The 12973-nt window shown below is 41.0% G+C and overlaps 1 protein-coding gene across 3 annotated transcripts in view; it reads right to left on the bottom strand.

Annotated features, from left to right (window-relative positions):
• PPEF1 (protein phosphatase with EF-hand domain 1) overlaps positions 1-12973 on the bottom strand; it is a 158955-nt gene that overhangs the window by 35080 nt on the left and 110902 nt on the right. For all 3 annotated transcript variants that reach the window (XM_059910715.1, XM_059910713.1, XM_059910714.1), the window contains 3 exons: positions 5250-5416; positions 2653-2689; positions 1530-1679 (listed from right to left, as the gene is read on the bottom strand). In XM_059910715.1, coding sequence (XP_059766698.1) covers positions 1530-1679; positions 2653-2689; positions 5250-5416 — 354 coding nt within the window. The remainder of the gene's footprint in view (positions 1-1529; positions 1680-2652; positions 2690-5249; positions 5417-12973) is intronic.

Below are 12973 nucleotides of genomic sequence, written 5' to 3'. Positions count from 1 at the left end.
GAGGATGGTAAACAAACAGTACCACAACTGCTTATTTAATTTTGGTAACTGTTATGAAGGATATGTACAAGGGGCTTGAAAGCATACAGAAGGGGACCTGATCTAGTGTGGAGGTCATGGATGGCTTTCCAGAGGAGGGGTATATATTTAAGCTGAAATTAAAAGGATGAGAAGGAGTTAGCAACAATATTATCATTCATATGTGTATAAAGGTATAAGGGCTCTAAAAACTCAACGTGGGACTTCCCTGGTGGTCCAGTGGTTAAGAATCCATCTTGCAATGCAGGCACCGCCAGTTCGATCCCTGGTTGGGGAACTAAGATCCCACGTGCCATGGGGCAACTAAGCTCGCACACCACAACTACAGAGCCCACGTGCTGCGACTACAGAGCCCACGCACTCCGGAGCCCGCACGCCACAACTAAGACCCGACGCGGCCAGAAATAAATAAATAAATATTAAAAACAAGGACAAAAAAAACTCAAGGTGAACAGGAATCACATTTCTGTCCATATCAAATTAAATTCTGGCTCTAGACCCCACTTGCTTAGATTGGTTGGAAGTCGATTATCAGTCCTGAGGAGTAAGGGTTTAGGTTTCTCACTAGGACCGTACAAGATCACCTGGCTCCAGAGTTGCCACTGGTCCTCATGCCCACCTGGCACCCTGTCTACCCCCTAGTCTGCGAGTGTTGGCTGGGCTCTGGTACAGGCGGAAGACGATTGCAGTCACTCTGCAAGGCCCAGCCAAAGACGCTGTTCACTACGGCTGGAAGCTTCACAGGCCCCCCACACCCACTACCCTCAGAGTGTCAATACATATTCCTGCTCTGCTTCTGCTGTATTGAATACGATTGCTTAAGTTGAAATATTAAAATATTCCCCCCCAGATTACCCTGAGCCATTTGGCATATATAAGGGAAATCCCACCAATTCAGAAATAAATTGCTGTATGATTCCATTTCTGTGAGGCACCTAGAGCAGTCAAATTCATAGAGACAGAACGTAGAATGGTGGTTGCCAAGGGCTGGGGAAGGTAGAATGGGGAGTCAAGTGTTTAATGGGTAGAGTTTCAGTCTGGGAAGATGAAAAGTTTTAGAAATGGATGGTGATGTCAGTAGTGATGGTTGCAGGACAATGTGAAAGTACTTAATGTCACTGAACTATACACTTCAAAATGGTTAAAGTGGTAAATTTTATGTTGTGTATATTTTACCACAACTTTAATTAAGTAGAAATTTTAACTTTTCAAAAATCAGGATTTTTCACTTTTAGAAACTATACGAAATGCCGATATTTCCTCATTTTTCCACTTTCACCATGAATTTTTAACAATGCATTTTCCATATATAGAAAGTTATCCATTTAGTTCCTTATCATGCAATCATAGATTTTCTTAAAATTTGTACTAATCTTTTCAGAGTTACAGCAACCACTAAAACACGAATCAATACAAAATAATAAATGAAGGGAGGTACGTATCCCTTTATAAATCTCTGAGAAAACATTCATGCAAACACTGCTTCTTACTTTGTTTCTTTCTATACGGTGGAGTAAATTCAAGTCTGTGGACTCTGATATCCCTCCGTGTACGACCAGGATTTCATTGTCAATGATTGTACCAATTGGGAGCCAGGTATAGATGTCTTCCAAGATTTGTAAGATTTTTTTCCCATGTAGCTGTAAGTAAGAGCTTGAATAAGTTTGTTTTTCTGATAGGTTCAAGTTTATTGAATAGTCCCAACATATGGACAAAAAAAACCACAGTTTTCATGCCACCCAAAGAAGGTCAGGATGGAGTCACTAACCAACAAGCATGCCTTAATCACGTCTTTTTAGTCTGTATTTTTGATACTTTGACATTTTGGTGCCTTGCTGACCCTTGAGAAGAGACTGCCCCTCCCAGGGCTAGTTAATTCCTAGAGGTAGTAAAGGACTTGCCTTTTGTATGTAAATGAGGCTACCTTTCATATGCAAACCAACCTATCCAGAGCCTATCCTCCCAACTAGTCCTTTATGGAATTCTGACACCCAGGGTCACTATTCTCAGCTCCAGTCACCCCAGGGCCAGATACCAGACAACCTTGGACAAGCCCTAAGCCCCAGAGCCTGCTAAAACTATTCAAACTAGCCAATCCTAAACCTGTTTACAATGCCTCACCCATTTCTTCCCAAGGAAACCACAATAAAGGCTCTTGTCCATGTCAAGGAAACCACAATAAAGGCTCCTGTCCATGTTTGCCCGCATTCCCTCTGCCTCTGACTGACCCCCGGAGTGCTTCCCCATGTGGCCGCCCGGTGTGGTGTGCCATGCCTCCAGTTTCTAAGGAACTGTGAGTAAAAACCTTTTCCTTCATGACAGTCATTTCCATGTCTGCATGTTTTACCATACCTGAGCAAAACAAATCCCAGGTACCTTTAAAACAATGGAATATGTTTGTATCTATGCTAAAACTTACACAGAAGTCACAATGAAAAAGCTTGTGTCTAGAAAGAAAAACAGGTCTTCACTATGGCCAGGGCTTCCTTTTGTGCTTTTATTTTATTGGCATGAATTCTGACTAGTTCTCCCATCACCCTTCTTGAAGCTTTTTTTTTTTTAACTTCTATGTATAAACAGCAAAGAAAATGCAAAAAAAAAAAAGAGCCTTACCTTATATTTAGTCAAAACTTCTTTTGTGAAGCCATACCTGAAAAAAAACAATGGGATTTCAACTCTTTCATTGAATGTTGAGAACTCCTACTTACATGAGTCAAGTCATGCAAAAAAGGGAGCCCTTGACATCTCACTACCACAAGTATCAAGAATTCAAGAAACTAGACTTTATTTGGAACTATTACTTATCCAAGACTTTGCTAGGCACGATGGGAAAGAACAAAAGCAGCCCATGACATTGTCCCTATCCTCAAGGAGCTTAGAGTATGGTTGGGAAAAGAAGATAAATTTTCATGAAACAATTACAAGACAACTTAAGAAATACATGGTATGCACAGGTGTGTAAGTACTGTAAGTATTCAGAGACGTGTGCTGTGGCCACTGGGGGACAGTGTGTGGGAGAATGCTTTTCATTTAGATAGAATTTCTCAGACATCCTATATCTTATAGCAAATGAATGATCAGGGGGCAAAAAGACTAAATAAAGACAAAGAAAAGCCTAGAAGATAACAAGTTGGCTCTTTATTCTCTCTGATATAGTTCATGTAATGGTACTGAGGGTTTTAATAGAAAGTGTCAGGAATTTTAATGCCTGAATAGCAGTCACTAAGGGAGAATTAATGATGAAAATTTTTTTTCAATTACTTTCCTTGCCTCAGGATAATAATATATACCTTTAACACCCAACACAGTGAAGTCAGAACACAGCATACTCACTCCAGGTTTCCATGCAAATCATGTCATGTGAAGCTTCTACAGTGTAACGTTATGTTTTCCAAGATGAACTCAGTCCTGCCTACTCAACAGCACCTCGAATCAGCTTACCCCAAACTGAACTCATCCTTCTCCCTCATCCCAACTTTCTCCACTTATCATGTTCCCAATAACAGTGATCTTGCAAATTCAAGCTAGGAACCTGGAGGTCATCCCTGATTCTCTCTCCTTTCAAGTCCCCCATATCACGTTACCAAGCCTTAAATCATTGCCTAAACTTCCTCCTGAATATATCTACTGCTTTGCGTCTCCATCTTTACCACCCAAGTCTAAGTGAGACTCCATCATCTATCTCTTCAACTACTTCCTAATTGGCCTCCCCATATCTATTCTTGTCCCTCTCCAAACTAATCTTCCTGCTGCATTTTAAAACACAAATTGTATAATACTCTTCAATGATTTTCTCTTGTCCTCAGGAGAAAGCCCAAATTTCTTTGCAATCATTTCTTACGTCTCCAGCCCTATCAGGTACCATCCTGTCCTTCAGTCTATGTTCCTCCCATCCTGAACTTCTTTCAAGTCTAAAAAGTCCTTTCTCAAGTTCTGCATAAGTTGTCTCCTCACTGTGGAACAGTTTCTCATCCCCCCTGCCATGGTCCTCTCTTGATCGCCTAATTCATCCTCCAGGTCTCAGGCTAATGCCATACTTCTATGGGAGAACCTTCCAATCACCCCTCAGACAGATTGGATCCCCCACTTTACAAACTCATCACGCTTGAAAAACCTGCTCAACTCGTGTCTTCCCTGCTAGATGTAAACTACAGGAGGGCAGGGGCCATGTCTCTTTTACTAACCATTGCAGGCACTAGATAAATACAATTGACTAGCTAAATAAATGGAAGGATAAATGGCATGCCCAAATAAACTTATTGAGCTATGTTATATATAATGGGTCTCTGAAAGTAGCCTTGAGATTTTGGGATTTTTTTTTTCTTCATAATCTTATCATTTGCTTCTGTACTTGAGAATTAGAATTGAAACTGTATTCAGGCCAAGTGCCAAAACTGCCCCAAAGACAAAACTAATCAGCTGCTGAGCTTTGATCTAGGCACCCAAAAGCCCAGGACCAAAGCATGAAACATGCCATGCCTTCTACTTCCCTAGAGCAAACTGGATTCTGTTTTTCATAAAACAAGAAACAAGAAAAACAAAAGGAGAAGGAGAGGAAGAAAAAGAGGAAGGGAAAGGGGAAGAGGAAGAGGAGGAGGATGAGGAAAGAAGAGAAAGGAGAACATTTGTCACTTACTGTGCCTTTCAACAAAAATTGGTAAACCATTTAACCAATCTTTATTCCCCAAAACTCCAGTGAGTCAGATAGTTGAAATGCTATGTTACAGCTGTTCTCAAATATGTTTATGAACAACTATGCCAAAAGCAATCACCGTGTCATAAAAAATATACACATCAGTGAAAAACACAGTACTAGTTTCTGAGACAACATGTGATGCAAGCCAAAAGAGTAGCAAGAGAATGAGTCCATCTAAACCTGCTCATAGAACCTACCACACCTCCAAACCTGGCCTAACACATCTACTCAGCACACAATTTGGCTTGTGAAGGGTGGGCACGGGAAGAAGAACATAATAGAAGGGTGAAGGAAGAACGGGAAGAAAAGATAGGAAGGGAACTTTAGAGCAATTTATACTCACTCACACAGCAGAAGACTGGGGGAGGTAAATCGCTGTAAGAATTGAGCTCTTCCTTGAGATTCTCCTCATCCCTGCTTCTCTACACTCACCTCTAACTCTCCGCTAGGAGCTAAACATGGCAGCATTTTCCAGAACAGGAAACAAAAGAGGAAATCCACAGGCCTAGGTTACCTCTTATTCATCATAAAATCTTCATGGTTGCCTCTGTTCAGGTGCAGGTCGTTGGGGTAGACCAGAAAACTCACAAACAGGATCATTAGGATCTCCATGGAATTTTTTCCTCGATCCACAAAATCACCATTAAAAACATATGGGTTGCTCACTGAGGGGAGACCATTCTGTGGAAGGAAGAAGGAGAAAAACAAGCAGTTAAAAGAATGCACTTTTAAAAGTAACGCTTTGTACTTAATGTCCATGTGGATATGGAGAAAAGAGGCTGAGTCAGTTCTTCCACTGGGAAAAATCTGCTCACTCACTCAAGCCAGTTTCACTTTCCAGGGCAGGCATCTCCTGTAAGGGACCTTGGAAGTGAAGGATTAGCTTGGGACAGGAAGACTCCAGGGGGATGGGGATTGCTCATTCTACTCACCACCACCTACTATGAGTTTTCTCTGAGAGAACCTGATATTTGTCCTATTAAAAATGGTTATTCTCGGGCTTCCCTGATGGCGCAGCGGTTAAGAATCCGCCTGCCAATGCAGGGGACATGGGTTCGATCACTGGTCCGGGAGGATCCCACATGCCGCAGAGCAACTAAGCCCGTGTGCCACAACTACTGAGCCTGCGTGGCACAACTACTGAAGCCCACACACCTAGAGCCTGTGCTCTGCAACAAGAGAAGCCACGGCAATGAGAAGCCCGCGCACCGCAACGAAGAGTAGCCCCCGCTCACCGCAACTAGAGAAAGCCCGCGTGCAGTGAAAAAAGACCCAACACAGCCAAAGATAAATAAATAAAATAAATTAATTAATTTAAAAAAACAAACAAAAAAAAATTTAAATAAAATAAAATAAAAATGGTTACTCTCATCTCTTTCTTAGGTAGAAGAGGGAAACTTCTACCCAAGGAAGAACACTAAACTAAGAGCCAAATGTCGTTCATTCTAAGGGACCCTATATTTAACTTCTCTGGGCTGTGATTCTCTCAATTTGAAAAAAGGGAATGACACTATATTCTCCACACACACCCCTACCCCAGATCAAATGAGAGAACGGGTATGAAAGCACTCAGGAAAGTGTAAGGTACTGCCCAACTGTGAGCAGGGCTAACACACCATCAGTACACTCCGATACAATCACACCAGGTGTTGCAGGCGTGTGTTTTGACTTCTCACTGACCAGGGCCATATTTGTTGTTAAATATTTTGATTACCACTCCTGAGTATGAGATAATACTTTAAAATACAGTCTTAGCACAAAAAAGGACTGGGATCAGGACAAAGGTCTGGTCTTTAGAGCAGCTATTTACTCGTTTACTTCTGTACTACTCAACTCCAAGATAAAACACGTCATGCCTGGTAGGGAAATGGTTGAGTGCATTTCTATTGCATAGTAAGATAAATTCAAATGTTTAAAAAATACATTACAAAGAGAAAATTTTAAGTACTCATACATCCTAATATATGTCCTCCTTCAAAAAAGTTACCTTCAAGAAATAATTCACGTATTCTAGTTATATTAATCTTTCTCAAATGATTTTCAAATTCCTTTTTTGTTAGATTTCAAATTACATAAGAAAATCTTATTACTTTATACTCACCACCTAGTATTTATATACATTTAAAATTTTTCGTATCAATATGATAGAAATAGTTGAAAAAATATAATACAAGTTGTAGCAAATAACTTAGGGATTCCAGAAATCATTATGCAATGAAACATGTCCTGAAGGCAACTGGAAACAAACAAGCAAGCACTGGTGTAGTGTTCTGGGCCAGAAGACTTATTCCCTAATTCAGCTCCACTTTTACTCATGTGTCTGTCCTTGGGCAAGTTATTTGATCTTTATGAACTCTAGTTCCCTCATCTGTTAAATGAGAATGATAACTTCCATACTTATCACACAGGGCTACTCTGGAACTCAAATGAGACTGTGTGTATAAAATTTCATGAAAACCATAAAGCACCATACAAATTAAGAGATTCGTTTTATTATGGCCTCCAAGTTATTTCTATTTTTAAGATCCCATTATTTTACATTTTCTTATACATTAACTCACATAACCTTATTCACACTGGGCTTAGATAGTGTGAGCCAGTTATAAAAATATAGGCTATTGGTCATCAAAACTTAAAGAAAAGGGGAATGATTCTGCACCTCTGATACACTTCCTTCCCTCAGCCTTCAGCTGGCTGGGATGAGTAAGCTGGAGAAGTCTGAGAGGTGCTGAAGGCTATAGGTTCTATTGGGATGTCCAGGACTGAAGGGGGCTCAAGGAGCAGCAGCAGAGAGCCATGGAAGAACTCGGTCTGAGAGGATATGTGGACGCCTTGACTAAGGGGAGACTCTGCCTCAGAGCATGTGTGTGGTCTTGGTTGGGATAGAGGGATCTGGATCTTACCAGAAAAAGTATAGGAGAACTTCTTTTACATCTCTGAAGCTAAAAGAATACTAATACTTATATTTAGAGACACCTAGGAACATAGAGACTTCCTCTCACACTCTTGATGCAGGAGTAGAAAGTGTTGTGCCTCCCACTATGGAGAGGCTTAACCTAGCTTAAGCAGAAAAGTAAAAATGGAAATAACCTAGTACTTAAGGGGATCCAGTAACCAGAGAGAGGCAGACCAATCAGATCTGCCAAAGTGCAATCCCCTAATGAGACAAGACCGCTGGAGGAGACAGAGGACACTTTTTTTTTTTAAAGAGTACCATGAAATAAAGAACAAAAAGTTAATAATTCTTGGCATGAAAAATATGCTATTCAAATTTAAAATAGCAATAGATTGGCGCTAACTAAAAGAAAGAAGGGTTGAAAAATACATTACTGACCTGAAAGAGCAAGCAGATAAAAAATCTCTCACACAGAGCAAAAGGCAAAATGATGGAAATCATGAGGAATGAGTAAGAGATTAGAGTTCAGAGCCAAGAGAACTAATGTGCCAATAATAAGCATTCCAGAATCAGGAAAAAGGAACAGATGGAGAAGAGGCAATAATTACATAAATAAGAGAGGGAATTTTCTATGGTTAAAAAGAGACTTCAGCCTGAAGTTTGAAAGAGCTCATGACTCCTATGCTCAATGAACATGTATTGATTGCTTGTTATGTACTAGATACAGCTTTAGGGTGTTAGAAACACAGAAGTAAACAATACAAAGTCCCTGCATTCAAGCAGCTTGCATTTAGAGAATCTAACACCCACATGCCCCATAGAGGAACATACTCAAGACAATATTCTAACCAAATAATAGCAGTAACCATAAAAAGTCCTTAAGCCAGGGAAAGACTAAGAGGAAAGAATACAGATGTGAACAATGAACCTTGCAATATATAATTAAATATAAATCAATAGCAATAATATGTAAATCTCTCCAATTTATTTCATAAGATCAATAAAACCTTAATATCAAAATTTGAGAAAAGTAACAACAGTCAAAATTTGAGAAAATATGTAAACATATTTTCCACTGGGATGACCAATTTTCTGGTAGTAGAACTCATCCCCAGTTAAAACAAACTTTATAGGTATTTCACCTCTACTATGAGCAATGAATACTGAATTTCTTTAGTCAAACCTAATTTTAAGCCCCTAATAGTAAGGGTCAGCTAAGCCATCCACCTTACATGGCACGCTTGACACCCAATAAGTTTTAACCTTTTCAAAAAATCACACGTCTTCAAAAGATTGATTTGTGATAATGAAGCTCGTTCAGTAGAAAATGTCACTGTCTCTGAAAGTGATTCTAAAAGGGGTCCTAAATATATACTGAACTTCTGTAAGTGTTGAGCCTCTGAAGGCAAAGGCAAGACTTATTTGGATGTATAAGAACTGCATTGTTGATCCAGGACTAGTTGTATGACTCTATATAGTCTGAGTTCAAATACGTTTTAGTCTTAGAATAATAAGAGAATTGGAAAACAGATAAAAAGTATAGCTAAGTCTTCTGGGACATGGGTCTCTAGGATATTTAGGCTTCTAGCTACGCTACTGAGACTTCTCTGGATTTCCTTCAAAGAAGGAAACACTGCTGCTGAGGGAACCCATCCTTCACTCAGTTCCAGTAAATCAAACTCTCTGGCTTATTCTGCAGCTGATACACAACAAACCATCTATGACATGGTGATCAAGTTGACAAATATAGAAAACCTGGGGTAACTACAACTCTGAACAGCATTAGATGACCTTCAGGGGGAAAAAATAGCAGATCACAATTAATTAACTTGAGTAGAGATAAGGAGACCTATTTCCCACTGAAGTATTTTACATAAGACATCTAGAAGTTATCACAATATTTTTTGGACATTTCCCCAAGGCACATCAAACAATAACCTCTGGACCTCAACTCCACATTATTTTAATTTTTATTTCTTTTGCAAACTCTATTTTAGAGATCTGTTCTGATTATAACACACTGCCTTAATCTCAAAAGGTAAAAAATTGACTACTGTGGCAGTGGGAAGCATATCAGCAATAGAGAAAAAAGAAAATATTTAATGACCTTCACAGCTGGAAAATTTGGGGCATAGGGGGTGGGGTGGAGGATGGTGGAGAAGAGAGAAAGAAAAGGAAAACAAGGCTGCGTGGCTTCCATGGACAGAATCAGTATGACACCCACAGGGTTGAGAGGTAATTAGCTTCTCTCTGTCCATGTGCAGCTCTTTTTCAACTGTAGGAGGTTTCCACACACAGCATCAATTTAACAAACTAACTTGCCAATACTTGGTCTAAAATTTCAAGCTTTCTAGTCAATGAGGAAAAGGCTCTGAACGAAGTATTCCAAATTGGTCACTCTAATTAAGCAAGAGTGGCTGATTAAAATTAACCTTTGCAGAAAATAAAGTCTAAAAATATGACCTAACTAATGCCATGTAAATTGCTTCACTTGATGACATTTGAAGCCATATAAAGTTGGGATGCCCTTTTAGGAAAGCTGTGCCATGGTTAACCATGTGGCACCCAGAGGAAAGAATTCCCTTCAAACCCAGATAGGATTGTGAGCTGAAACTGCCTAGCTTAGTCTTAAGGTGCTAAATGATACAATTTGTAAGGACAACCAAATATTAAAGAAACCAAAAATGTCAAAACAATCAAAAACGATCACTGGTACGGATTCCAACATTTATTGCAGCACACCACAAAAAGGGTGTGGGAATAAAATCTTTTCTGATCCTTCAAAACTTTCCTTCATGATTTAGGCACTTACTAAATTACTAAAACTCTTTGAAGGGATTGTCTTAAATGTCACCTCCTCCAAGAAGTCTCCCATGACTTAGGTGCCCCTCCAATGTGCTCCCTTGGAAACTCGCTTACCCCAGTTATAACATGTCTCACCCTGAACTGTCTTGTTTTTTCATTAGTTGACCTACCCCACTAAACTGTGATATCTTTGGGGCCAAAAACAGTTCCATACTCTTTCATCGCTGGGCTCTCAATCTCCACTTCCTGAACACCGTCATTGGTTAACACTCAAAATATTTCTTGCTTTCATGTGAATGCTATAATTTCACCTTTAGTCCTTTTTATAGTACTTCTTACCACCCACCTCCTCCTGTTCAGTCTTTACATTAGCACCTTCCAGTTTTATACATTCCATTTAGTTTTGCCAATGGAATTAAAGAAACATTCTCTTTTTGCATCTATCTACTCCAGAGTCCTTTCCCTGATCGCACCTTAATATCTTCAACTACCTCTTGAGAAATTTTCTAATTGCCTAGGAAGTCACTTTTCACATTTAATTTACTCAACTATTTTCCCTTTTTTGTATTTTCCAAGACCTCTAGAGAGATAATTACCAGATTTTCTGTTGTGGCTATTCCCCACATACCTCCACCCCCTTCTCCTTCCTCAGATTGTAATTGTCAAAAATAGCAGGACTGTACTTCTGAACATTTATATGGTGTTATGTAGACTTAAACAAATCTCATTCCTCAAACTGCATAAATAAACTCCCTTTTGCCTTCAACTCATTCAGAAAGACTTCCCTCTGGAAATCTGGGCCTCCCTTCGGGATGGTGCTAGACTCCTGACTCGTGCAGCCCTCTGGAAGGAAAGGACCCACTCTTCCACAGGATGGAGACCTCAGGGTCAGGAGTTGGGGCGGGTCCACTTGCTCCTTAGAGCCACCAACAGACTAACACTTTGCCAGCCTCTCCTCCTTCCAGGCCCATGAGCTCTGACCAAACTTCCTTCCTCTGCATCTCATCTCTCAGTCCTATGGCCAACCCACTTAACACATCTGCTTTCCACTTGCTTGACATCCTCATCCCTAATATTCTCTTTCACTCACTTCAGCCACCCACATTCTGGATTCCACCTTGGACCCACTCATCCCCTAGGACTACTCCCCTTGCAACTTCCCACCCATCCTGCTTCCTGGGCCTCCTGCCCTGACCTCAGAGAGCATGGCAATCCTTCATTCCACCCATTTCTCCCAGTTGGTTGCCATCCTGGCCTCTCTTCCTTCCCTGCCCAGACTGGATTCCGTAGCTGATCTCCAGAATTGCCCTATTTACCAGAACCCTCAGTTCCCTGCCGGCAAACCTTTGGCTGGACTTCCGGACACCAACTCACTACCTGGATGGCCTTCTATTTCTCCTGACCCCACTCTCTGGCTACCAGGTCCTAGACCTTTGCTTAGGCCTCCTGCAGTCTCAACCGAATCTCTTCCTAAGTGCTAGCTCCATTCATCCACTCCTGGTTTGGCTTCCTCCATTCCCTTCCAAGCTCCCATTCTGAATGAATGAAATGAAAACCTTGTATTTCTATTATAATTTAGTACTTTAAAAAATGCTTTTGGATATTTATGTTATTTTATTCACAAGACAACCTCTTATGGGGTGGAAGCTCAAGAATACTGCAGCCGGGCTTCCCTGGTGGTGCAGTGGTTAAGAATCTGCCTGCCAATGCAGGGGACACGGGTTCAAGCCTTGGTCTGGGAAGATCCCACATGCCGCGGAGCAACTAAGCCCGTGAGCCACAACTACTGAGCCTGCGCATCTGGAGCCTGTGCTCCGCAACAGGAGAGGCCACGACAGTGAGAGGCCCGTGCACCACGATGAAGAGTGGCCCCTGCTCGCCGCAACTGGAGAAAGCCCTCACACAGAAACGAAGACCCAACACAGCCAAAAATAAATAAATAAATAAATTTATTAAAAAAAAAAAAAAAAAGAATACTGCAGCCAAAGAAGACCTAAATAGACATTTATCCAAAAGACATACAGATGGCCAACAGGCACAAGAAAAGATGCTCAACATCGCTAATTATTAGAGAAGTGCAAGTCAAAACTACAGTGAGGTATCACCTCACACCAGTCAGAATGGCCATCATCAAAAAGCCTACAAATAATAAACGCTGCAGAGGGTGTGGAGAAAAGGGAACCCTCCTACACTGTTGGTGGGAATGTAAATTGGTGCAGCCACACTATGGAGAACAGTATGGAGGTTCCTTAAAAAGTTAAAAATAGGGACTCCCCAGGTGGCACAGTGGTTAAGAATCCGCCTGCCAATGCAGGGGACATGGGTTCGAGCCCTGGTCTGGGAAGATCCCACATGCCGCAGAGCAATGAAGCCTGTGCGCCACAACTACTGAAGCCCGCGCACCTAGAGCCCACGCTCCATAACAAGAGAAGCCACCGCAATGAGAAGTCCACACACCACAATGAAGAGTAGCCCCCGCTCGCCACAACTAGAGAAAGCCCGCATGCAGCAATGAAGACCCAACGCAGCCAAAAAAA

Source organism: Balaenoptera ricei, chromosome X (assembly GCF_028023285.1).
Source record: "Balaenoptera ricei isolate mBalRic1 chromosome X, mBalRic1.hap2, whole genome shotgun sequence".
NCBI lineage: Eukaryota > Metazoa > Chordata > Mammalia > Artiodactyla > Balaenopteridae > Balaenoptera > Balaenoptera ricei.
This window is presented reverse-complemented; position numbering and strand designations above follow the sequence as displayed.